The 27,127-nt window shown below is 45.0% G+C and overlaps 1 protein-coding gene across 1 annotated transcript in view; it reads left to right on the top strand.

Annotated features, from left to right (window-relative positions):
• Positions 1-1,168: 1,168 nt before the first annotated feature.
• The window catches only part of LOC121453561 (E3 ubiquitin-protein ligase RNF125), a 31,706-nt gene continuing 5,747 nt past the window's right edge, over positions 1,169-27,127 (top strand). Inside the window, exons 1-3 of the mRNA XM_041660429.1 lie at positions 1,169-1,382; positions 15,507-15,660; positions 26,898-26,992. Coding sequence (XP_041516363.1) covers positions 1,219-1,382; positions 15,507-15,660; positions 26,898-26,992 — 413 coding nt within the window. The 5' untranslated portion in view covers positions 1,169-1,218. The remainder of the gene's footprint in view (positions 1,383-15,506; positions 15,661-26,897; positions 26,993-27,127) is intronic.

Raw genomic sequence — 27,127 nt, 5'->3', positions numbered from 1 at the left:
GCTGGGCATGGTGGTATATGCCTTTGATTCCAGCAGAGGCAGATGCAGGCAGCTCCTTGAGTTTGAGGCCAGCATGGTCTACAAAGCAAGTTTCAGGGCAGCCAGACTATCCAAAGAGACCCTGTCTTGAGAAGAAAGAAAAAATAAAATTAAAAGTCTCAAAAACAAATGGAAAACATAAAGACTGGAAGAAACTGGATGAAGACCAGAAATTTTAATACATTACATATTTTGTAGTATTATCTATAGTCCACAGCATACTGTATATTTGTCCATGCAATTGCATTTAATATATAACTCTCCAACCTATGTTTCCCTCCCTTCTCAGCCTCCCAGGCACTGTTACTACAGGCGTGACCACCACAGGCAGGTACGAGCTTTAGTGTATCCTTCACTTTTTCATTTACATCAGTACTGGGGACCAAACCCAGACCTCATCCAGCGTGGACAAGCACACCACCACTAAACTACATCTAAAACGATGGTGTTTTCTTGAGATGGACTCATTCCATAGCCCTGAATGTTCTGGAATTCACTGTATAGCCCAGTGCTGCCCTGAAACTTTGGATAATCCTCTTTCCTGAGTGTCCTACGTGCTGAAATTTAAGGCATAAACCACGATGTCTGTCTGGCTTTTTTGTGTTTTTGAAACACAGCCGTGTTCAAATGCAGCCCAGGCTGGCCTCGAACTCACAGCTAACAGACTGTTGGCTTTGTATTTGTTAAGTCACCAAGTGGCACACTCTGGAGCAGGAAACTTTCCACTGCCCCAGGCTATCATCTCACCCTGATTGAAGTATTGAGTCAATCACCGAAATGGTCATAGGTCGGCTCTGAGGCTTATTAAGATACCAACTTGGAGGCCAGATAGAGTCATCCTGTCTCCAGTGGGTGTTCTCAAACTGTACTTTGCAGAACTCTTAGTGCGGTCGCCTGGTGGAAGGTTCAGGTTTCACTCTCCAGGGACCTCGAGCCTCTGCAGCGCCTGGTCGCTCGCGGAAGAGCGTTTGCAAGCGGCAGCCGCGCGCTCCGCTTGCGCTCCACCGAGAGGCCCCGCGACGCTGCTGGCCGAGCCAGGAGGCGGCGATCCCGGCTGGGCCGGGACTTCCTTCCTCCCGGGAGGGACAACTGACACCCCCCCCTCCCCCCCCCCCCCCCCCCCGCCCAGCCCGCAGCCCGCACCGAGCTCCTGGCAGCCTGCGGTGCTAGCGCGCAGCGATGGGCTCCCTGCTGAGCAGCGACAGCTCCAAGTCCGCGCCCGCCTCCGCCGCCCCGCGGTCCCTGGAGCGCAGCCGGGACCCCGAGCTGCCCATCACCTCCTTCGACTGCTCAGTGTGCCTGGAGGTGCTACATCAGCCGGTCCGGACCCGCTGTGGCCACGTGTGAGTGTTTGGGAGCTTGAGTGGCGCGCCCACCCAGCGGGGAAGGATGCGGGAGGCAGAGGAGGGCGAGGTGGGGGAGTGGAGGGGCACAAAGTGGGTGGGAGTAGAAGCAGCGACTATTGAGGAAACTGACACAGGACTGGTTAGGGGCGCACTTACACAAGGATTGCAAGAGCTGAGTCTCATGGGGCTGTATGGTAGGGGGCTTCCACCATGAACAGGTCCCCCGGATTTTGAGTGAATTCGGGTGTGCTTCCTACTCTCCTGAGAACCTGGGTGGGTTTTGTTTTGCTGGAGCTTTGTACATGTTCCAGAACCTTCAGAAGCTTATCTCTTGTGCTCTAGAGGATCAGTACGAACTCTTTCAATTCCCACCCCGCGTCCTTTTCCCAACAGACACAGACGCCGACCCCCTCGAAGGTGGAAGGTCGTAGGTCGTTAATATGACTTTCATATTGCCAAAGATCTCTCAGACGTTTGCTCCCCGCCAGTATATTCACTCATTTAAAATTCAGCTGCAAAGTGACTGGATGCTGTGTGCTACCTGCCAGAGGCACCGGCTCCTCCCAGAACTGAAAGTATAGACCGAACTGAAAGTATAGAGCGTGTTCTTCAAAATCTTGTGTCATGTCGTGAAAACTCACTACTGTTGCAAAGCAGTGGTAGTTTCTAAGGCTTTAAAAATGAAGCCCCAACCCTAATGGGTATGCTCTTAGGGGATGTTCGAAAAAACCAGGAGGCCTTCGATGTGTGAATGTGTGTTAACCATTTTTTAGGCAGTTTTTTTTCGTGGTAATGTGGGTCTGAGTTGTGTGTGCATCATAGGTCGAAATTAAAGCTCACAGCACCGTCAACTCTACGAAACTAACTACACTGAGATAAAGCAACAGAACAAAAACACTGTTTGTTGGTGTGGACATTCAGCTGATCCACAAAAACAAACCAAATCCTGTATATTAAAAATGCATGTGCGCGACTGTGCTTCTTAATAGCGCTTGAGTGAGGCTTGACAGCTACGGAGAGCCAGGGCGAAGTATGTGCCGGTCACACAGTGTTTAAATCAAGAGTGCTCTGCACTCTACTTTGTGGTTTATTCTCAGGACCTATTTTTTTTTTCCAGCTTTGTACTTTAAACTAAAGGCTTACATTTTAAACGTCTTTTCCAATTAGTGATGTTTCCTAGCTTTCTCAACATAGCTCTTTGACATACCATCCAAAGGCCAAGTGGATGGTTTAAGAGCCAAGGTTCTGTTGTGTAATGTCATGAAAGATGTTATTAGGTCAGAACAATAGCCTAAAGAGAACTACATTTTTTAAAGACCTATTTGTTTTCCTTTGGGAGGCTCAGAGGTGAGTTTGGGTCTCATGTAGAATAGTCTAGCTTCAGACTTACTAAGTAGCTGAGGATGTGAGGTTTTTTTGGTTTTTGTTTTGTTTTGAGAATCTATTTAGCCTTGGCTGGCCTTGATATCGCTTTTGTAGACAGGCCGACCTCTAACTCAGAGATCTGATGACCTCTGCCTCTTGGGTGCTGCCACACTCGCCCAGCCTTGGCCTTGAACCTCCTGTGTCCACTGGCCAACTGCTGGGACCACTGACCTGCATACACCGCATGCCCAGTTTGTATCAGGCTGGGGATCCTTGCATGGCAAGAAAGCTCCCTGCCTGCCAGCTCCTCCTTTTCCACTGTGTGTGTGGAATTCAGGGACCTGTAGATCACTAAGTGAGTGTTCTGTCCCTGAGCTAGATCCCCACAGTTTTAACTTAAACTTTATTAAAGTTTTGCAGTTGAACCAAAGATGTGTAATAGTGTTGAAAATCCCTTCTACAGCACTGAAGGGGCAGAGCGGCTGCTGTAATCAGATGACTCCAGACTGTTTTTAAGGGTTGGACTTTAAACACAATAATTTATTTGTTTCTACCAAAGGGTAGTATAAACTTACAAAATGTTACATTTATTTTTGTTTCATCTTTTTTTCTTTGTTAAAGTGAATAGGAAACTGGCCCCTGGAAAAATAGTCATAAAGTAGCATAATAAGGGCTGGATGAATTGTCTTCCCTCCCTTCGCTGTTCTTTGTTTGGACAAATTTATGTCCATTGTTCTGGCTGGGGCAGAATTTCCATGTCCTTCCTTTTGGCCAACTTGGGCCCCTTCCATTTTATAAATGTTAACGCAAGGCCTTCTACACTGGAGACTGTTGTTAGCACCAATTGCACATTCTAAATGAATTCCTCTTTTCTGCCCAACGTCGCTTGGAAAATGAGAAAATCGCAAGTGAAGCCCTTTGTTTTCAATATCCCGTATTGAGGTTAGATTTCTAACAGGACTGGCTTTGTTGATTTTAGTTCATAAATGTATGACAAGTCAAATACACATAGTGACAGCAGTTCTCTGCATGGATGTGTAGATGATTCTTTACGAACACAATTGTGCCACAGCTGAGCATGATTGAAAGTGGGGCTGAAATCAGCACAGCCGCGAGCCATCTTGTGACCAAGTGGCTGGATCTCAGAATCTCAGTCTCTTCCTTTTAAAATGGTGAGAAATGTGATTTTGTGGGCATGTGAAACTTAGAGAAGCCTGCAAGAAGGGCTGAGAGCTGGAAGTGTGGATGCAGCGGTAGAGCACTTGCATAGCACAAGCCAAGCCCTGTACTGGATCCCAGTGTCCCACACGCAAAAGGCTCAAAACGTGGTTTCTACTTGTTTCAGTCATTTTATAAGCAACGCATCCATACATAGGTATGATCATCATCATCTTTATTTTGACAGAGTCCCAGGTATTCCTGAACTCACCATGTAGTCAAGGATGACTGTCCATTTTTAGTCATTAAATTTCTCTCGTTTTTTTTTTTTCTTTTTTCTTTCAGGCTGGCATTAAACTCACTTTAGAAGCAAGGATGACCTTGAACTTCTGATCTTCATGCCTCTCTCTCCCCTTCTACTTTGTGGGCTCTGGGGATTAAACTAACAAATGCCTTTCTTCTCAGAGCCATCTTAATGGCCCAATGTTTTATACTTTGGACAATTTCTATAACTGTAGGACTCAGTCTCTCTCTCTTTCTGAAACAAGATCTCATTCTATATCCCAGACTGGCCTGGAACTCACTGTGTAGTGACATCCAGTATTTTATATTTTATATTAATTATCCATATCACAAAAATAGTTTTAAAGCCGGGTGGTGGTGGCGCACACCTTCAATCCCAGTACTTGGGAGGCAGAGGTAGGCAGATCTCTGTGAGTTCGAGGTCAGCCTGGTCTACAAGAACTATTCCAGGACAGGCACCAAAGCTACAAAGAAACCTTGTCTCAAGAAAAAAATAATAATAATAATAATAGTTTTTAAAATGGAGTAGGAGAAAAGGATTTTTTACTTTTGCTTTAATATTGTCAGAGAACTAGGGAAAGAGGGAATTACAGAATAGAAACTGTGAACTGAACTAAAAAGGAACCAGATTTACAGGTAGAGAGAAAAATCAAAGATGTGGGGCAGTTGTTCCTTGGTAAAGCGCTTGTCTGGCATGCAAGGCCCAGGCTCAGTGACCAGCGCCAGCGAAATCAACTGTTGTGAGCGCTCTAACACTGATGAGTGACATGCCTGCCCAGGGCTGGGCATACACATTAGCTCTTTGTTGTTACTATGCTAAGACACTGTGACCAAGGCAACCTATAAAAGAAGGAATTTCTTATAGTTCCATGATGGCAGAGTGGAGGCATGGCAGCTAAAAACTGAGAGCTTACCTTTTGGAACACAAACAGGAAGTAGGGAGAATGAGCTCAGTCTTTAAATTCTCAAAGCCTGCCTCAGGTGGATCCTTCCTCCATCAAAGCTGCAACCCCCAACCTTCCCAAACATCACCACCAGCGAGGGACCAAATGTCTACATGCCCAGAACTAGAAGGGACATCTTCAGACCAGCACAGGGTATATTGCAGTGGCAGGGTTCTTGCCTGGGATGCGCAAGGTTTGGGATTCAATCCCTTAGTTTCACACACTCAAATAGAAACAGCCGAATAATTAGTTTTCCAGTTGGGTATGGAAGACAAAGGAGAAAGATGTTAGAGACGATTCCTAGGATTTAATGGACTCATGAAAGAGCCTTGTATTGTTTGGGGTTCTCTAGAGTCACAGAACTTATAGAATGAACTCTCTCGATATATAGAAAGGGGATTTATTAGAATGGCTTACAGGCTGCCATTCAGCTAATCCAACAATGGCTGGCTGTGAATGGAAGGTCCAAGAATCCAGTAGTTGCTCAGTCCACAAGGCTGAAAGTCTCAAATGGTCTTCAGTCTACCCTAAAATCCTGAAGAAGTCAGCTGTAATGCCAATGAGGGAATGGATGTGCTAGCAAGGCAAGGGCAAGCAGGCAAAGAGCAAAAGCTTTGGTCTCCCACGTCCTCAGCAGGTGTGGCCCAGATCAAAATCAGATGTATTTTCCTGCCACAAGATCTGGATCAGAGGTCCTACCTTAAAGATCTGGATTAGAAGTGTATCTACCTATTTCAAATTAAGAAAAATGAAATCCCTCATAGGTGTGCCCTCCATTTTGGGGTTTTGGTTAATTCCAGATGTAGTCAATTTGACAACCTAGAATAGCCACCACAGGCCTACTGAGCATTTAACAATCTGGTAAAAAGAGAATTTAAAATGCAGTTGCTTATAGCTGGTTCTGGTGGGGCATGCTTGTAATCGCAGAATTTGAAATGTAGAAGCTGAAGACTGTCACAAGTTTAAATCCAGCCTGAATATCAAGTGTTGGCCAGCTAGGACTGCATAAGGAGACACTGTCTCCAAAATAACAAATGCCACAAACAAATAAGCAAACACAATTTTCTCAAAGATCGGGAGTAATTTTGGGGAAGTAGATGAAAGCTAAAAGGGTAACTTACAAGATCTAGAACAGTGTTTTTCAACCTGTGGATCACGGCCCCTTTGGGTGTTGTCATGTTCATTTCACAGCATTTACCTAAGACCACCAGAAAACACAAATATTTACATTATGATTTATAACAGTAGCAAAATCACAGCTATGAAGTAGCAACAAAAATAATTTTACTGCTGGGGAGTCACCAAGGGTTGCAGAATTAGGAAGATTGAGAACCACTGCTCTAGAGGTTGAGAATGGGCCTAAGAGAGCCAAGACTGGGGTGTGGGATAGGATGGGAAGAGCTGTATCTCCCTCAAACTCAGTGGAGACAATGGCTTAAAGCTATAGATGTGCACACTTTTCCTGGAAGGAAAAGCTGCTGAGGAAAGTGGATGAAAGTGTTCATTTGTGATGAAGTAGCAGCAAAGCTTCTCCGAGGTGGCAGCTCTCTCGAGTAAGCACATCCTGGCTGGTTTTTGTTTGGTTGGTTGCTTGGTTTTGGGATGGTTCTTGCTATGTCGCCCTACCTAGCCTAGAACTTGAGATTCTCTGGCCCCAGACTCCTAAATGCTATGATTGTGGGCATACTCTATGACACCAGACTCAGATGAGGTTTCACTTCCCCGTGACTAAGAATCAAACTTGGGCCCTTGAGTCAAGAGGCAAGTGCTGAGTTACACCCCCAAATACAGAGCTTTCATTCTTGGAGATGAACAACTCAAAGACTTCTTTCTTAACTTAAAGTGACCCCATCTTACCTTATTGTGTAACATAGTCTTCGTTATCTGCTTATGTATTAGCAGTTAGTGAGAGTCCCTAGAGAAACTATCTAGAGGACGTGTGTCTCTGTGTGCTTGTTACGTTCAGCCTCCAGGGTGTAACCGAGTTTGGTGAAGACAGTAGACAGAAGTTTTGTGGCTTTTCCTCCCGAGATGTGAATTAACACCTATTCACTCCAGATAAGACACCAGTTGACAGATCAACGGGATTATTTCAAGTGCCTCTTGGTAAAACAGTGAGTTCATTTTGGGGGTTACCTACATGATCATAAGTGACTCAGAAGCTTTGTCACAAACCCCCATTCCAATGTGAATGGTGAACCTAAAGAGCTGTATCCCTGCAGCTCCTTGGACAATCTGTAAGTACCTCCACTCAAGAGTCACCTCTCCACTAGCAATTACTAAAGGTTTATTTTTAGTTATGTGTGTGTGTGTGTGCATGTGTGTGTGTGGTGTGTGTGTGTAGTGTGGTGTGCATGTGGGTGTGGTGTGGTGTGGTGTGTATTTGTGGGTAGGTGCACACACCAGTGTAAGTACCTTCAGAGACCAGAGAGGGAGCTTGATTTCCTAGGGCTGGCTGGGATTGCAGTGTTTGTGTACCCCTGACATGGATGAGGGGAGCAGAACTCAGGTCCTCTAGAATAGCAGGATGTGCTCTTAACCACTGTGTTATCTCACTGTGTTATCTCTCCAGCCCCCTAGATAGCTTTCTTGTTTCTGTAACAAAATGCCTGAGAAGCAACTTAAGGAAGGGTTTTTTTTTTTGTTTTTATATTTTAAATTGTTCAGTTATATCACAAAAAACTTTTAAAGTAGGAGAGGATTTCTTATATTTGCTTTAATATTGTCAGAGAACTAGGGAAAGGGGGAATTACTGAATAGAAACTGTGAACTGAACTAAAATGGAACCTGATTTACAGTTAAAAAGAAAAATCAAAGATGTGGGGCAGTTGTTCCTTGGTAAAGCGCTTGTCTGGCGTGCAAGGCCCAGGTTCAGTGCCCAGTGTCAGCGAAATCAACTGTTGTGAGCGTTCTAACACTGATGAGTAACATGCCTGCCCAGGGGCCGGGGGTACACATTAGCTGCTATGGTGACCATGACCAAGAATTTTATAAAAGAATGAATTTATTTGGGCATATGGAAGGCATGGTGGGCAGAGTACAAGGCACCTGATGATATTTTGTCTACAGTTAGGAAGCTGAGGGAGATGAATTATGAAGTCGCTAGCTTTATACTTTCCCTCCTTTTATTCAGTCTGGGGCCCCAGCCCATGGGATAGTGCCACCCAGATTCTGACTGGATCTTCTTCAGAAACCTCTCCAGAAATGTGTGTGCTGCATGCTTCCAAATACAGTTGAACTGACGATGAAGATGAGCCTTCATGGACCCTTCTAACTTTGTTTGCGTCCTGAGTTTTGTGAGCTCTCCTCTCCCTCTAGGAGGGCATTCTGGGATTGCTGGAGTGGGCCACCGTGCTCAGCTCCTTCTATAGACTTAACATGAACATTAATGAACAACTCTTTATTCCTGGGGGAAAGAAGGGTAAGGAAGTTATTTTGGTTACAGCTAAGTGAATGAGGGTCCAGGTAAGCTTTTTTCTTAGATTGATTTTTATTTTCTTGACCAAACCATTGCCATTTTTAACATTAGTGTATGGTAGAAAGTCTCTAATTTCCTGGAAATCCTCACCTGCCTCACATAGACTTTCAGACTTCAAGCCGGGCGGTGGTGGCGCACGCCTTTAATCCCAGCACTCGGGAGGCAGAGGCAGGCGGATCTCTGTGAGTTCGAGACCAGCCTGGTCTACAAGAGCTAGTTCCAGGACAGGCTCCAAAACCACAGAGAAACCCTGTCTCGAAAAAAACCAAAAAAAAAAAAAAAAAAAAAAAAAAAAAAAGACTTTCAGACTTCATCTGAACAAAACAAGTTCAGGTCATGAGACTCAGACGGGGACATATGTACTTGGGTTTGTGAGGTGTTATTGGGGATTGAACCCAGGACTTTGTGGATGCTAGGCAAGCACTCTACCAACTGAGCCACACCCCGGCTCCAATGATCTATGATTTGTCTATAATGATTTTAAGATAAACCTGATTAGACACAAACCTCCATACCCCAGAAGAACACGCCAGTGTACCTGGTGAGTGTGTTAGGATGTGATGTATGAAGTCCTTTGTGTCACAGCAATCTGGAAGTTCTTAAGAACCATTGTTCTAGTAAATGAACACTCCTCTTAAAATCACAATGCCCCCTGATGTGGGGTTCCCCTCTGTGTGTTGTGAACACCATTGGTGAATAAAGAAACCGTCTTGGGCCTGAGCAGGTAGGTGGGGAAAACTAAACAGAATGCTGAGAGAAAGGAGGCAGAGTCAGGAGAAGCCATGTAGCCCTGCAGGAGACAGTCGCTGAAACTTTGCCAGTAACCCACAGCCTCATGGTGATCCTTGGGCCAAGCAGTAATTTAAATAATACAGTTTCTGTGTGATTATTTTGGGGCTGAGCAGCGGGGAACAAGTGAGTGGTCCTCCTACAACAGTCACCACTCCATGAAGGTTTGGCAATTAAATTTTGGATATTGGTTGGGTTAACGAGTATAAGTGACTCCAAAATAAAACATAGTTTGTACCATTTGATGTCCTTCCATATCATAAGTCACCCAACCTTGTGTGTGTGTGTGTGTGTGTGTGTGTGTGTGTGTGTGTGTGTGTGATATTAGACAGGATAGGATTGCTGTTGGTTTTTGTTTTGTTTTGTTTTGCTGTGCTGGGAACTGAACTCTGTTTCTCGCTCCTACTAGGCAACCACTATATACACACACTGTACTCTGTAGCTGTACTTGGGTCTGAGCTGTATGGTATGATCTATAGTTGAAGGGAAAGTGTGTGTGTGTGTGTGTGTGTGTGTGTGTGTGTGTGTGTGTTACCCTATAGTAGACTCTTGTCTTTGGATAATGGCTCTAATTCTGTTATTCTGTTTCCATTTTCATGCTTACTTTGCCAGCTTGTCTTTTGTTTTTAAACACTGTTTAGACAGGTTCTTACTGTAACCCAGGCTGACATAGAACACACTACATAGCCTCGACCAGTCTTTAACTTAAAGAAATCCTCCTGCTTCAGCCTCCAACTGGTGGGATTCCAGGTGTGAGCCATTAAACTAGCCATCTCAAGGTTTGAACTCAACTTTGTAATGTGGTGAAGCTTTGTGTTAGGTCTCACATAAAAGGTTAGGCCTGCCACATGCTGCCAGCAGCCTCTTCCAGAACCCTGCCCTGTCCCCAAGAGAGTCCCCAGGGCTTCTCTTTCCTGTTTCAATTCATTTAGAGTTTAGTTTTGCCCTGAGATTGGGACATACGTCTCTCCATTGTCCTTAGCTGTGTTTTCCTGGTTCCTTCCAGCACTCTGCTGGCCTGTTTATCACAGGGGATTTGGCTAATTACTTAATTTAGAGAAATAGAATGGGGTTTGTAAAGTAAAAAATAGAAGTGATGTAATTCAGTTTGCAGCTGGTTTCAGAGTTGGTTGAGTTGTTATGGAGTTTCCTTATTGGTTTGCTCCTGCTGTGCTACAGGGGAGGCAAGGGGAGTGCCATCTCTTCAGGGAGGGCTTCAGTCACAGCCCTTCTGGGAGACGGCACTGTAGGGGCAGGGACTAGTAAGGCAAGCCACACCGCTGAGCCACGAGACTGGACTCCTGTTAAATCTCATTTCTAAGCCCTGGTAATTCTTTCAGATTTCCTTTTGTTGTGTTTTCATTTAAAAATTACATTTGTCTATCTTATGTGGGGTGTATGTGGAAGGGTGCGTGTGCCGAGTCTGCACGTGGCAGTGGGAGAACCACTGGTGATAGACTGGGTATTTCACTGACCACATTCAGAGTTTTTGAAAAAGAGGAGCCAGATTGTTTTTTTTTCTGTTGCTATTTGAGACATGGGGTCTCACAACGCAGTAGTCATGGCTGGCCTATAGACAAGGCTGGTCCTGAATTCACAGGGATCCTCCAGCCTCTGCCTCCTGGGTACTAGGATTAAAGGAGTGTTCCACCATGCTAGAGTGGAGCGAGATTTCCATCCATGTCCAACTTTTATCTTCCAACTGCATATTGTCTTTGTGATGGTCCTCCCTTTGCGATTGCTCATTGCACAGCCTCCTGATGGGACAGACCAGATGAGCAAATCTCCTTTCCTTAGTGTCCATTCCTCCCCTTGGACTCTTCAGGGCAGAAAGAATCACCCCCTTTGAGACAAGTTCTCACGTAGAGTTCTGGCTGGTCAACTCTTTGTCATTGGGGTTGATCTTGAACTGTGGGCCTCCTGCCCTCACCTTCCCAATGCTGGGATTATAGACCTGCACAGCGGCACCTGGGGCTCTGTGCACAGGCACTCCATCCCCTGAGCTACAGGGCACCACAGTATGACTTACTCCCGGGAACTTTGGGAATTCCCAGAAAAGACTCTATTGGGCAATTCCTCCTGATTGTTATGTCAACTTTCTGACCGTGTTCTGAGCAGTTGTGTCCTGCGTGGTGTAGAAGGGAGGCTGTGTTGGAAGTGGTCCTGTGATCTTTCTCACAGTGTTACTGTAACTGCCCTGGCATCACAGAGACGTTTTTGTTTTGCTCCTCGGCTTTACTGAGGTGATAGAGTGTGACTCATGCAGTGTGTGTGGTTGATGAATTGCAGCAATTGTTCACGGCCTGTAACAACACCACACGGAGATCTGAACAATTAGTTCCTTAAGCTGAGAAATCCCTTCCTGTCCTTTGTGGTCACTCTCTCCTGTGGCTAGCCCCATCAGCCCCATCTGCTTCTGCCATCAACTTTGGGATCACTTGCACAAGGGGCATGGCTTTTATTTTGCCTGTCTTGTCCCTTCGCCACTGTCAACTGCCATATGCTGCTGTAAGGCACAAGTATGTCTTGGCTTTTGAGTGAGGGTCTCCCATATCAAACTCACTAATGTAGCTAAGATGACTCTGAACAACTCCTCCCTCCACCTCCTGATTTCTGAGATTACTGGTATGTTCAACCATGTCTCGTTGTGGTGGGTATGGGTCCTGGGGCTGGATACGTGCTAGGCAAGCACTCTACCCACTGAACCATAGTCCTAACCTGGTCCTGGTTTTTAGAGACAAGATCTCAGGTGGCTGAAGCTGGTCTTGAACTTGTTTGGGGTCACATTAGTCTTCTGATCCTCCTTATGCTTCCCAAGTATAAGGTTTGCAAGTTTGTTTTTCCACACCCAGCTTAAGGCACCAAAGTGTCTTGAATAAATTTATTATAAACTTAAAAGCATATGAGGTGGTTGCTTCTTTTGTAGGGCCTAGAATAGCCTATGAAATGTTAAACCTCCTGCTTAATTCTAAATACCTTTCTATGACTCTCAGCTTTAGCCCTGGTTTTATGTTTTGTGAGAGGTCCCCAGGGCTGAAAGTGTATTCTTGAAGTACATATTGCAAGAGGTTCAAATGTTCAACTAAAAATAACATATTTTTTAATGGTCCTCCGGATCTGCAACTAGGCTGGCCTTGAACTTGTGTGATCTTCCTCTTGAGTTTAGGCTGGTCCCCATTTACTTCTGCCCCCTCTCCCTCCCTCCCTTTCTCTCTCCCTCCTTCCCTCCCTAGCTCAGATTATGTCCTAGGATTCCTAGCTGCCTTCCCTAACTTCATTCAGCAAAATGGTAAAATGGTCCCAAGCTGGTGTAGTTTTTGGTTTTGTTTCCATTAGGAAAGTATTCCCAGTTCTCCAGGTTTCTTTGGACATGCACCACTGTTTTTCTGTTTGGTTTCTGGAAAGGGTCTTATATTGTAGCTTGGGCTATCCTAGAACTCTCATGTGTAGCCCAGGTTGACTGAAATCCTCTGCCTAGATCTCCCAGTACTGAGATTATAGTGGTGAGTTACCATGCTCATTTAAATTGTGTCCTTCTAATATGACAAAGGATGTACCCCTGTTTTTATTTCATTCCTCTTCTTTCTATCCCCTTTTAGTTTAGTTTGTTTGTTTTTTGTATTTGGAGGCTAGACTAGACTCATTAGATATTAAGCTGGGGATGACCTTGAACTTCCAATTTTCCTGCCTCCAACTCCCAAGTGCTAAGATTATAGATGTGTGCCACCATGCCCCATTTTTTTTTTTTTTTTTTGGTTTTTCGATACAGGATTTCTCTGTGGCTTTGGAGCCTGTCCTGGAACTAGCTCTGTAGACCAGGCTGGTCTCGAACTCACAGAGATCCGCCTGCCTCTGCCTCCCGAGTGCTGGGCACCATGCCCAACTTAAAACCTCGGGTCTTATTAAACTGAGTACTTCTGAGTCTCATTTCCAACTTCTGTAGAGTAAGGGTTATCTGCTGGTACACAAGTCACATAAGCAGATTAATTCAGGTTGGAGCCAATTATAGTGTAGTTGGCATGTTAATTTTTTTAGTTGGACATTTGAACCATTTATAACAGGATACTGGTGGCTCATGCCTTTAATCCCAGCACTCAGGAGGCAGAGGCAGGTGCATCTCTGTGGTTTGAGGCCAGTCTGGTCTACAGAGTGAGTTTCAGGACAACCAGGGCTTCACAGTGAAACCCTGTCTCAAAAACAAACAAATAAACAAATACCTTTGAACCATTTGTAATGAATACTCTTAAAAGAATATACTTTGAAGGCTGTGCATGGTGGCCCATACTCTTAGCACTTAGGAAGCAGAATCTGTGAGCCAGCCTCATCTACATAGTGTGTTCCAGAACAACCAAGACTACACAGTTAGACCCTTTCTCAAAAACGGACAAACAAAACAAGAATTACATTCAGTCAGGCCTAGTGATGTATTCCTGTAACCCCAGTGTTGTTCTTTTTTAAAAAATGCTGCAAGATCCCCGCGGTAGTAGGCAGCAGAAATGCTATAGGTCCCAAACGGTGGCAGCGGGCCATGTGGTGGCAGGCAGCGGACTCTGGGAGCAGCCAGTCCCAGGCAGAAATGGCTGCCGGTCCCAGAGTGGTGGCCTGAGCGGTGGCGGAGGGCCATGTGGCGGCAGACAGCAGGCCCTGGGAGCAGCCAGTCCCAGGCAGAGACAGCTGCTGGTCCCAGAGCAGTGGTGGCGGGCCATGTGGCAGCAGGCAGTGGGCCCCAGGCAGAGATGGGTGCTGGTCCCCGAGCAATGGCTGGTTCCAGGCAGGGAGATACATGGCGGGCGGGCAGAAGACAGAAACATGGATAGACACGACATGCAGGGTGAGGTTGAATGTTTATTCAGGGGGTTATGGAGGAGGAAGGGTGAAGGGGGGGACAGAGAGAGAGGGAGAGAGAGAGAGAGAGAGAGAGAAGAGAAGAGAAGAGAAGAGAAGAGAAGAAAGAGACAGAGAAGGGGGAAGAGAGAAGTGGGGAGAGAGGCAGAAGCAAAGCTGCCTCTCCGAGAGGAAGATGGAAAAGAGAGCGAGCTCAGGCTGGAAGCTGAAGATCAGCCTGCCTCAGCGGATGGGGAGGGGAATGGGTGTGGCTTGTCTCTTAAAGGGACCAAAACCATAACACCCAGGTAGATTATAGGAGGTAGAGATGTTAGTGAGAAAACTGAGGTTCCCTCTTCAGATTCTTCGTCTCATTCATAAAAGGATTTAGATGTGGGGAGAAAGTCATGCCTTTTGAGTTAGGGTCCAGCATGTTCAGCAAGCAGCCACATGGCGGGAGCAGAGACTGAGAAACCAAGAGTATCAATCAATGAGGGTATGCCCAGAGTTAGGGAGGGAGGAGGGAAGGAAGGGAGGGAGGGAGGCCCAGAGTTAGGGAGGGAGGAGGGAAGGAAGGGAGGAAGGGAGGGAGGGAGGAAGGAAGGAAGGAAGGAAGGAAAAAAGTTAACGTTTTTCTGGGTAATCAGAAAAGTTGAGACTCCCATAAGAGACTACTTCCAGGGTGGGGTTTCTGAGAAGGAAAAGATTACTTCCAGGGTGTGGTTTCTGAGAAGGAAAAGAATGTTTCCCATTAAGGAGATAGTTACTCCTCCCATCTTTTTATCAAGGCTTGAGAAAGTCAGCCAGTGCTAGGTGATTGATGGGCCCAGCTGGATTGACTGTTTTGGGTGTCCATGCAGAGCCATAGGCAGACCTTGGATTCCTGGTCTTTTCCCCTGGGAGCAGCTGCGTGGCCTTTACAAGCCCAGGTACTCCCACCTTCTTTTTTTGAAACAGGGTCTCACTGTATGACTCTGGCTGACCTGGAACCTGCTGTGTAGACCAGGCTGGCCTTGAACTCGCAGAACTGTTTGTCTCTGCCTCCTGAGTGCTAGCATTAAAATCATGGACTACCAAGCCTAGCTATTTTATTTTCAGTCATGTGTCTGTGTCTGTAATGGGTGTGTGCCCACATGAGTGCAGGTGTCCTGGGAGGCCAGAAGACTTGGGTGCTGGGTATGGAATCAGGTCCTCTGGACAAGCAGTGTGAACTCAAGTGCTAAGCAGTGTCTCCTGATGCATCCTGTCTGTTTTGAGTAGGTTCTGCCGATCCTGTATTGCGACCAGTATTAAAAATCATAAATGGACATGTCCATACTGCCGAGCATACCTTCCTTCGGAGGGAGTGCCAGCAACTGACATAGCCAAGAGAATGAAGTCAGAATACCAGAACTGTGCTGAGTGCGGGACTCTGGTGAGTAACACAACCCTCGTTCATGATTACAAGAAAAGTTTTCCAGGGATGTTTTCATTCCACCTCTGTCTCTCCAGCTCCTCCACTTTGGGAACAGGATCTCATTCTGTAACCCACGGCGAACTTAAACTTGCCATCCTCCTGCCTCTGCTGTGGAAGTGTCAGGATTACATGCATACCCACCACATCAGCTCCTTTAATTTTGGTGTATATATAGCACAGAGAGATGGAACCCAAGGCTTCCTGCATGCTAGGTGACTGTTTACCCCAGCCCTCATTTTTACCTTTGATATAGAGACAGAGTCATTAAGTGACCTGTGCAGCTGTGAACTTACTCTGTAGCCCTGTAGTAGCTTGTATTACAGGCTTGCCCCACCAGCCTTGTAAACACTTGGTAAGGAGGAGGGGGGTTTCAAGACAGGGTTTCTCAGTGTAGTCTTGGCTGTCTTGGAACTAGCTCTATAGACCAGGTTGGTCCCAAGCCCACGGAGATCCGCCTGCCTCTGCCTCCCGAGTGCTGCGACTAAAAGCATGCACCACCACCACCTGGCAAACATTTTTTTTTTCAAAGTTGGAACTTTTACTTCATTCTTCTGTTTTCTTACCACCATCCAGAGCTGGAAAATAAAATATTTTTAACCTGGATGGAATTTAAAGAAACATACGAAAAATTCATGCCTTTAATCTCAGCACACCAGAGGCCGAAACAGGAGGATCTGCTGCATGTTCACGGCAGTAGTTCTAGTCCAGTCAGGACACTGTAACAATGCACATGCCTGAACAATAAGGACAAATACCCAAAACAAAGTCAGTCCTCGCCAGGACGTGGTGGCGCACTCAGGAGGCAGAAGCCAGCCTGGGCTACAGAGCAAGTTTCAGGACAGCCAAGGCTACATGAAGAAACCCTGTCTGGGAAAAAAAGGGAAAAGAGGCTGGAGAGATGGCTCAGCGGTTAAGAGCACTGACTGCTTGTCCAGAGGTCCTGAGTTCAACTCCAACACCCACATGGTGACTCACAACCACCTGTGATGAAATCTGGTGCCCTCTTTTGGCAAGTAGGCGTGTATGCAGGCAGAATGCTATACATAATAAGTAAATTTTAAAAAAAAAATCCAATCCTCAGCAGTTATTCTCACCCCTTGCCTGAGATCCTGGAAACCAACTGAACTTCATCCTCCTTCATCTGCCCCTTAAGAAATTACTACTGACTGAGGGAGCAGGAAGATGCTAAATGGCCTTTCATTTTCCTAGCTTCTGAGAGTGATTGATTGTAACACCCGATTTGGTGTTACACCCTCGGTACAGTTCGCGCGCCACTGTACCGAACGCGAGTCGGGCAAGGGCCTGGAGATTGAAAAGAAGACACAGGGAGACCAGGGTCATTCGAAAGGAGATCAGCCGAATGTCACTTTATTCAGCATTGGGGGAGTCCTTATCTACCTGACTGTAGCACAAGGATCTCCGCCCAGGCAGGTGGGAAATTACCATATTAACAATGGAGTAAATGCCCTGCAGCTAACCACCAGGTGGGGCAGGCATAGCACAGAAACACACCGGAAGCTTAGTTAGTTGATCATAAACTGTCCCCATGAATGCACCACAGGAATAAGGGAGACCAGGGCCCTACAGGTCCCCCTTTTGTATAAATTATGACTAGGCCTGTTTGGGGTGGTATTGGACGTCAGGCAATACCCCTTACCCGTTATGGGAAAGTATCCAGGTCAAAACACATTTCCTGTCTTAGGTTGAGGCAGCCCCCCAAAAGCCTTTCCTGTCTTTGGCTCACTAGTCATCCATTACCGAGTTTAGCCAGATTTGTGTTGAGATTCTCTGGGGCAATAGCTAAGAGGACTTGCCATGTGGCAATATTGACCTGAGCTTGCCTTTGGCTCTGGCATCATAACCATGAAGATGATGCTCCAGCACATGTAAGCATCCCTTAAGGAGACTGTGCTTGCTCAATCCTTAATAATTCTGCCCAAAATGGAGCCCTATAAGTAAGGTCTTAGCGCTGGTGAAAATAACCTTGGTAAAGCTAACTAGAATAATTTTAAGAGCCAATTTGTAAATTGTACAGCTCAGGGTCTGTGAATAACAGCAATAAGCTTATCATTGTAACATCTAGCAGTGGTCTTTAACCACAACCAAGAGCAAAATTAACTGTAATATTCATTTGTAAATTTAGCTCAATTTGAATGGCTACGGCATTTGTAACCTGTCCTGAGAAGGTATCCTTTGTGCTAGCAGGAAGCAACTGACTGACTAATGAAAAATCCAGCAGCTTAGCTGCTGTGGCAGCAACAGCTGTGGCTGCCGATATCATGGGATGGGTAGATGGGTAGACAGGCGAGGAATAATCCTTGGCACTTGGACCACCGCAGCCAGCTCCTCAGGAATCCCGCAACTCTTCAGTTGACAAGCCAGAATCTCTTTGTTCTCTCGGCTCTGTCTTGTCTTCAGGCTTTTGGACAGGAAAATCCACAGCACGCACCAGCCGCTCAGGTACCCAAATTGGATTGTCAGCATCCTGTGGGAAAACACAAACAGCCCCTCTTCCCCACACCAGTACAGGATCTGGACCATGCCAGGTGCCATCTGATAGATTCTTCCATTTGACATGAGGCATCCCGGAAGAATCTGGCCGCCAATGTCTGTCAGCGGCAGTATGAGATTGAGCATCAACAGTCAAAAAATTTAAAATGTATAAAATAAAAGATAAATGATCTCTGGGGGTGAAACCATATTCCCCCTTTTTAGTTTTATGTAAATAGGCTTTGAGCGTACAATGAGCTCGTTCCATTATAGCTTGTCCTTGAGGATTATAAGGTATACCCGTTTTGTGAGAAATTGAAAACTCAGAACAAAATTTAGCAAAGCCAGTGTTAGTATAGGCTGGTCCATTATCAGTTTTTACAGTTTTAGGAACTCCCATGTAGGCAAAAGCCTGGAGACAATGACTTTTAACATCTCGTAATCTTTCTCCTGTGTGAGTTGAGGCAAAAATGAGATGAGAATATGTATCCACGGTTATGTGAACATATTGCATGCGCCCAAAAGAAGGAATATGGGTGACATCCATTTGTCATAAATGATTAGGGGCAAGCCCACGAGGATTAACTCCCAAATGGGGAACAGTTAAAAGTTCTGTACACAGAGAGCACTTTTTAACAATATTAGTGGCTTGCTCTCGAGATATCTTAAAATGAAATCTTAAAGATCCAGCATTGAGATGAAAATGATTATGAGCTTTTTTTGTAACTTTATAAGATTTTTGACTAACTACATAAATTTGATGAGTGAGCTGATCAGCCAAAGCATTTCCCTCATTCAAAGGACCAGGGAGGTCAGTATGAGCCCGCAAATGCCCTACGTAAATGGGTACAGATCGGGCCCAAAGCAAAGTTTGAATAGCCAATAACTGTATCTGGACTCGAGATACAGAGGCAATATAAGCTGCAGTTTCCAACGGTGTAAGAATTTTGTTTATATACTGACTGTCAGTAAAAAGGTTAAATGGAATATCAGCATATTTCTCTAGGGCTATCTGGACAGTAACCAATTTGCCACCTGAGCAGAGTTATTATTAACAGACTGAATATCAAAATCAGGAGGGGAGGCTACTACAGCTCTCCCGGTGGAAGATCCATCAGTAAACACATTTTGTGCCCCTGCCAGGGACTGCAAACAAATAATTTTAGGGAAACATATCGGATGATTTTTAAAGAACGTGACTAACTTATCAGAAGGATAATGATTGTCTAACTTGTAGGGATTAGTGTATAAAAATAAAGTCCAATCTTTAGCAAAATTTTGTAACCAAGTTATTTCTGCCTGAGTATAAGGTGTAATAACCTCACCAGGTAACATTCCAAAAGTTTGTAAACTAAGCTTATATCCTTTCTGAATAACACGTAGCACAGCTGATGGATACGAGATAACAATTTTTACAGGTGACACATGTTCATGTACCCACAGGATGGGTCCTTGTTGCCAAAAAACTCCAGTAGGACTATGCTTGGAGGGGAAAATTATTAACAGCAGTGGCTGACTATAGTCAATATAATTAATATGAGCAGAGGCAAGCTTTTTTTTAATTAAAGTAATACATTGTCTTGCTTGAGGTGTTAACTCACGAAAGGAGGTTGGGTTTGGATTTTCCTGCAGAATGTCAAAAAGTGGTTTTAAGTCTCCAGCAGGAATTTCCAGACTTGGCCGGACCCAATTTAGGTCTCCAAGCAACTTTTGAAAATCATTTAAAGTTTGTAGTTTATCTAGGCGAAGAGTAACTTTCTGCGGTTTTACTCCTGTCTGCAACAGCTGATGCCCCAAGTATTGATATGGAAACTGTTGTTGTATTTTTTCAGAAGCAATAACTAACCCAGCATGTGCTAGGCATTCTTGCAAGTCAGCAAAAGCCTCAAGGACTATTTCTGGGTCCTGTCCAGTTAATAGGATGTCATCCAAATAATGACTTATATATAGTTGAGAATATTTATACCTAATAGGGGCAATGACCCGTGCCATAAACATTTGGCAAATTACAGAACTATTGGCCATACCCTGGGGCAATGTTACCCATTGGTAGCGCTTGTATGGTTCTGTGAAATTTACAGACGGTACACTGAAAGCAAATTTATCAGAGTCTTTTGGATGCAAGGGAATGGTGAAAAAACAATCCTTCAGGTCAATAACTAAAAGATGATATCTTGCAAGAATACCTACAGGCTGAGGCAACCCAGGTTGAATTGTCCCCATAATTTTTATGTAATCATTTACTGCTCTAAGATCCTCCATTTACCAGACTTTTTTTTTAATAACAAAGATAGGGGTATTTCAGGGAGAAGTGGATGGCACTATGTGTCCTGCTTCTAGCTGTTTCTGGACTAGAGTACGAGCAGCCTGTAATTTCTCTTTACTCAGGGGCCATTGCTCTATCCAAACAGGTTTTTTAGTTTTTTATTTTATAGGAATGTTTTTTGGCTGCTCTGCAATGGCCCCTAGGAAAAATTTCCTAACCCTGCATGCTGTCCAGGTGACTGTTGTATAATTTTCTTGTCTGTTAAAATCTGCACATCCCCTTGCAGATTTTTGCCCAAACCCTGACCAGGGACAAAGCCCTGCCTCGATAGCATACGCTGCACAGGTTCAGTGGTCAGAACTGCTCCCATAGCTTGCAAAACGTCTCTTCCCCACAAATTAAGAGGAAGGTGTTCCAGGACAAATGGTTTAAAAATGTCCTTATGGCCTTCTTTGTCTTCCCAATTTAAATATTGAGTACTGCATTCTGGAGAACTGGCCGTTCCTACTCCCTGTAAGGTTGTAGAGGCTGGCTGTAGAGGCCAGGCTACAGGCCAGTGCCTTTTAGCAATCACTGAAGAATCAGCCCCTGTATCAGGAAGGCCTTGGAACCTTTTCCCATTGACTGTTAAAGTAAGGGTGGGGCGATTCTCTAAACTAGAAACCCAAAAAGCTCCAGGGGATCCTGTGGAGCCAAATCTCTTGTCTCCTCGTTCTTGTTTAAAGAAAGGATTAGTAGAGCGAAACATGGGCAAAAGCACTAATTGAGCTATTTTTGTTCCTTGAGGAATGACAAGGACTCCCATACCAGCTTTAATCATAATTTTAATTTCTCCAGTAAAATCACAGTCTATAATTCCTGGTAAAATTTTGATTCCCTTGAGCGCAGAACTACTTCTACCCAAAACTATACCTACTGAACCCTCTGGGATAGGTCCAAATACTCCAGTCCCCAAGGCTTGCATACCCATTTGTGGGGTCAATATTACTCGGGCGGAGGTACAGAGATCTAGTCCTGCATTTCCTGAGGTACCTCGTACAAGGTTGTTGACAGTGAGGCATTTCTCTGAGGAATGAATCTGATGGGAGCTGCTGCTCCGCTCATGGCCCCATACACTTGTGTTTTGGGGGCCCGGGGCAGGCCCCTCCCCCCGTTTTTTGACCTGGGGATAAGATTTCCTTGACTGCCTGTCTTAGAGTGACAGTCATTGGCCCAGTGAACTCCCTTTTGGCATTTTGGGCAAACGCCTGGATTTCCTCTAGGCTGATTAATAGCTCCTTTACCAGCAGGGCAGTTCCTTTTGAGGTGTCCTGACCTTCCGCATTGAAAACAATTCCTAGGCCTAGCTCCACCTTGGCCTTCCTTGAGGGCAGAAACAATGACCTGGCCCATCACGTGGGTGCCATCAATGTCTCTGCATAATCGGATAAAGTCATTCAAATCTCCATCTCTATGGGGGTGTAAAACTTGCTGACAGAACTTGTTTGCATTTTTAAAGGCCAAATGTTTGACGACTGGCATAGCTGAATCCACATCCCCAAAAATGCGGCTTCCCACCTATAGAAGGTGGTCAATGAACTCAGAATAAGGTTCTGAAGATCCTTGAAGGATCTTAGAAAGCTGTTCTCGTGATCCTTTGTTAGGTAAAGTTTTCCAAGCTTTAACGGCTGCTGCAGCTATCTGAGCATAAATTGCAGGATCATAAGCAATCTGTGCTTCTAAGCTAGCATATTGTCCTTCACCAGTTAACATGTCAAGGTTATTCTGGGGGAAACCTGCTTCAGCATTTTTGTCTGCAGTCTTTTTGCAATTTTTCTGCATTTCACCTCTCCATAACAAATAATCTCCCCCTGAAAGACAAGCCCTGCAAAGCTGCATCCAGTCATTGGGTATAAGGTTGAGTTCTGTAAAAGATTCCAATAAAGCTACAGTGAAAGGAGCATGAGCTCCATAGTCTACAACTGCTTCTTTTAACTGCTTGATATCCTTAAAGGCCAGAGGGTTATGTTGCCTGGCCCTCTGTCCCTGTTGATCAATCTTTTCCATAACAGGATAAATCTGCTTCTCTCCAACTAAATTATTTAATCTGTCCCGGATCTCTCGGATCTCTGCCTCTAAGTCCATAGGGGCAGAAGCAGTAGTGCAAGGATTACGCGGAGGAGGTCTCATGGAGACATCTCCGTTTGCTTTCTTCCTTTCCTCTTTTTTTAACTTCTTTCTTATCAGTGTGATATCCTTTTCTAAAATTTCTTTTTCTTCTATATCCTTTTTATTACTTCCTGTTCCTAAAACTTTCTGTTCCTCAAAACTCTTAATAGAACTCATAGATTTTACTTCCTGAATCTCCTCAAGGGTTTTGTTTAAACTCTCTAATTGCTCCTTCATTTTAACATCATCATTGAGAAGAGCATCTCTGACCAAGCGCCATAGTGAAAATATCGCCATGGGGAATTCTTGTGGCCCTCGCTCTTTTAGTGTATTTTGAAGATCAGCCTTTACCTGCTCCCAATCAGTAATATTAAAACCCCCTGCTTGTAGGAACCAGGGACTAAACTCTAAAACTGTCTTAATGATCTCTTGTGCTGTTTTAACTTTAATACCGGTGCCTTTATTTTCCAAAAGACCTAACAACTGGCCTGTTAACCGGCCCTTTAACACAGGAACAGAATAACTTGCATCCATAACCAATTCACCCTCGCCGCATAATTTCTTACCTGCTGGCCAGCCTTCCTGAGGGCGACCTCTCAGGGATCCCTACTTCCCGATCTCACAGATGGGTCTAGTTGCCGATGATCATCCCAGCGGGGCCTCCAATTGTAACACCCGATTTGGTGTTACACCCTCGGTACAGTTCGCGCGCCACTGTACCGAACGCGAGTCGGGCAAGGGCCTGGAGATTGAAAAGAAGACACAGAGAGACCAGGGTCATTCGAAAGGAGATCAGCCGAATGTCACTTTATTCAGCATTGGGGGAGTCCTTATCTACCTGACTGTAGCACAAGGATCTCCGCCCAGGCAGGTGGGAAATTACCATATTAACAATGGAGTAAATGCCCTGCAGCTAACCACCAGGTGGGGCAGGCATAGCACAGAAACACACAGGAAGCTTAGTTGATCATAAACTGTCCCCATGAATGCACCACAGGAATAAGGGAGACCAGGGCCCTACAATTGATTTGATTTGGTTCCCTGCACCCCTTTCTCAGGGCCCTTGTCTCCTGTTAGGCTCCCTTCCTGTTACCATCTTTCCTGTTACCTGGAGAGCTGTATGGTCACACTCTCCATGTCAGCCACTGCCAGGGCCCTTGAGGCAAGAACACAGGGGAGCTTGGCACCTCCTCTAACATAGCACCCAGCACCTACCCTCTAAGGCCTTGGTGCATTAAAAGACATTTATAAGATTGGCGTGTTGGCACACACCTTTAAGCCTAGCTCTTCGGAAGCAGAGGCAGGTAGATCTCCATGAGTTCGAGGCCAGCCTGGTCTACAGAGCAAGTTCCAGGACAGCCACAGCAGTTACAAAGAGAAACCCTGTCTCGAGAAACAAAAAAAAAAAAGTAAAAGGAAAAAATAAAGACATTTTTAAGTATAAGGCTCAATAATCTATCATGACCACCTGGCCAGAATTTATACATATCCTTCGGAGACAAGCATCCTGAGATCCAACACTAATTCTCTGTTTCTGGTTTTACACAAATGATTTGTCTGTTCTTATTAATCTATTTATTTTATGTTTGCGGGGGTTAGGGGACACACATAGACAACCTTACTTTGGTTGTCTATCCTGGGTGGACCCCTCACCTGATTCTCATCTCTGGTAGCCGTCGGTCACAGGATTTTGGTTAATGTATGAGGAACTCTGTGCCCTCTCTTGCTTTCTAGACTGTTCTGTCCAGGAGTGCTGCCTGTTTCTTTTACAGGTTTCAGCTTTGCATGCTTCACTGTGAGGCCTGCTCTCCTCTCCATGCAGCCTGGCCTTGGTATTTTTAGTTCCTCTCAAAACAACTTCTGAGATAGTCGTCTGCACATATTTTCCTCTGTTTGGTTATCTGCAGCATTAGAACACTCAAGAGGCTCGTTGTCTACCGTCTCTTCAATGGCATCTTACATAATGTTGTTTGTATCTCTGGATTATAAATTTAACAATCTGTTTATTTGCCAGTGTACAATCCCCAGGTTGATGATTTTTCTAAGGAAAGCTTGTCTTTTTTGAGCAAAGAATCTGAATTTTTTTGTGAAACAGAGTCTTAGTCTGGTCTAGCCTGAAACTTGTGATCCTCCTGCTTCAAATCCTCCTCCTTTCAAACCTTGAGAATTATGTACCACCACACCCACTGTCACACTGATTTTGCTTTCCTTTTCCTCCCTCTCTCCCTCCCTCCCTCCCTCCCTCCCTCCCTCCCTCCCTCCTTCCCTCCATCCCTCCCTCCCATTCTTTCTCTTTCTTCCTTTCTTTCTTCCTTCTCCTGTTTTTATGTTTCTTTGGAGACCAGTCTCACTCAGTATGCCTGTATGGCCTGGGACTCACAGTGTGGATCAGGTTGGCAGAGATTACATGCTTCTCCCTCTCAAGTGTTGGGATTAAAAATGTGTGCCATAATGCCTGGCTTAGAAGTATAGACGATTAAACTAAATAAAGAGAAGCTATGTAAATAGAATTCTTAAATTTTTATCTTGGTTAAGAGGAGAGCGGGAGCATGTGTGCGCACCAACAGGCATACATGGGCCACAGCGTGCATGTGGAAACCAGAATACAGTTTGTAGGAACTGGTTCTCTCCTCCCTTGTGGGGGCCTAGAATCAGTTGTCAGGCTTAGTAGCAGGTACCTTTACTCAGTGAACTATCTCAGCCACACCCAAAGAAGATGCTACAGGTTATAAACATGTCCTTCCTCCTTTCGTTCCTCCTCCTCCTCCCCTTCCCCACCCCCCTCTCAGATAGGGTCTCATTGTATAGCCCTGGCTGGTCTGGAACTCGGAAAGATCTACTCACCTTTGCCTTCCAAGTACTGCGATTAGAGGCGTGCGCCACTGCTGGGCTTACACCTTTAATCCTTTATATCTTAATATCTTTTTAAGATCGGTACCTTCATCAGTCTCCTTTTTATGTTTTTGATGGGTTCTTTGTCACTGTTTTCATGTTCTCGCTAGCTTGCTTTACTTCTGCCTTTTGTTAAGTGACTGTGGCTATTTCCATCACGTGGTAGAGTCTTTGGTTTTTTTTTTTTTTTTTTTTGGTTTTTCGAGACAGGGTTTCTCTGTGGTTTTGGAGCCTGTCCTGGAACTAGCTCTTGTAGACCAGGCTGGTCTCGAACTCACAGAGATCCGCCTGCCTCTGCCTCCCGAGTGCTGGGATTAAAGGCGTGCGCCACCACCGCCCGGCCGTGGTAGAGTCTTTGAAGCTGAACTTTCAAACGAAGTTTGGGCAGAATGAGGCTGGCTGTGGGCTGCCACCTAACTACAGCTGTAAGAAGCCTCCTCCACCGGGAGATCTTATCAGTGTTTCTGCTGAAACTGAGTGCAGGGTTACTGTTTGTCTAGCCCCTGAGTGTTTGTCTGCACTGATCAAGGTGGGCTACAAGAACTGTGGCTCCTTAGCCCTGATGGCACCATTAAGCATACTCTGCATTCTGAATTCACACAACACTCTTGGCCATATGGTGAATTGATGGCATTATGACTTCACTTAAGGTGTGAGAGGTTTCCTTTACTTCATGATGGACACTTGTAAAGCGTGTGCATTCGGTGATCTCCATCTCCATTTCTTTTCATCTCTTGTTAATGTTTTTCTTCTTCTCTTATTCTCACTCTTTCTCTTCATCTAGTTTTCTTTTTATCCAAAACCTACTTACAAAACAGCATGCACCAGGCGGCGGTGGCGCACACCTTTAATCCCAGCACTTGGGAAGCAGAGCAGAACGCTGTGAGTTCAAGGCCAGCCTGGTCTACAAGAGCTAGTTCCAGGACATGCTCCAAACCTACAGAGAAATACTATCTCAAAAAAAACCCCCCCCAAAAAAAAAAAAAAAAAGAAAGAAAGAAAAAATAGCATGCTTTTTTAGAAGGAACAAATTTAAAAGCTTAACATTGTGTTAGGAGATTTTAACACAGTATATTTATTATTATTATTATTATTATTATTATTATTATTATTATTACTACTACTACTATTACTTTTTGGTTTTTAGAAACAGGGTTTCTCTGTGTATCCCTGGCTATCCACAGGCCGTGAACACAGAGATCTGCCTGCCTCTGCCTCTTGAGTGCTGGGATTAAAAGGCGTTCTCATCAGACTTAGTATTATTCTTGATAATGCCTGTACTTTGTGACTATTCATGAATAAATCCAATTAATTACTGCCCCGATTTGAAAGTTATGGAGCTAGGTCACATAAAGGCCCTCTCCCACAGGAGTCTGATCTTGAATGTGCCTTTTTGTAGGTTTGCCTCAGTGACATGAGGACGCACATAAGGACTTGTGAGAAGTACATTGACAGATATGGACCACTGCAAGAACTTGGCGAGACAACAACAAGGTTTGCTTGAATACGGTGTAGTGTCATGCTAAATTCAGTATGTCTCTGAAGAATTTAAGCTTAACACTTGGGAAGCGGAGACAGGAGGATTCTTATGAGTCTGAGGCCATCCTGGGCTACATACGAAATTGCACT

The sequence above is a fragment of the Microtus oregoni genome, unplaced genomic scaffold (genome assembly GCF_018167655.1).
Source record: "Microtus oregoni isolate MIOR12 unplaced genomic scaffold, Mior012 000011F_ref0000422, whole genome shotgun sequence".
In the NCBI taxonomy this organism is placed as follows: domain Eukaryota; kingdom Metazoa; phylum Chordata; class Mammalia; order Rodentia; family Cricetidae; genus Microtus; species Microtus oregoni.
The sequence above is the reverse complement of the archived record's forward strand: the minus strand, read 5'-3'. Positions and strand labels throughout refer to the sequence as shown.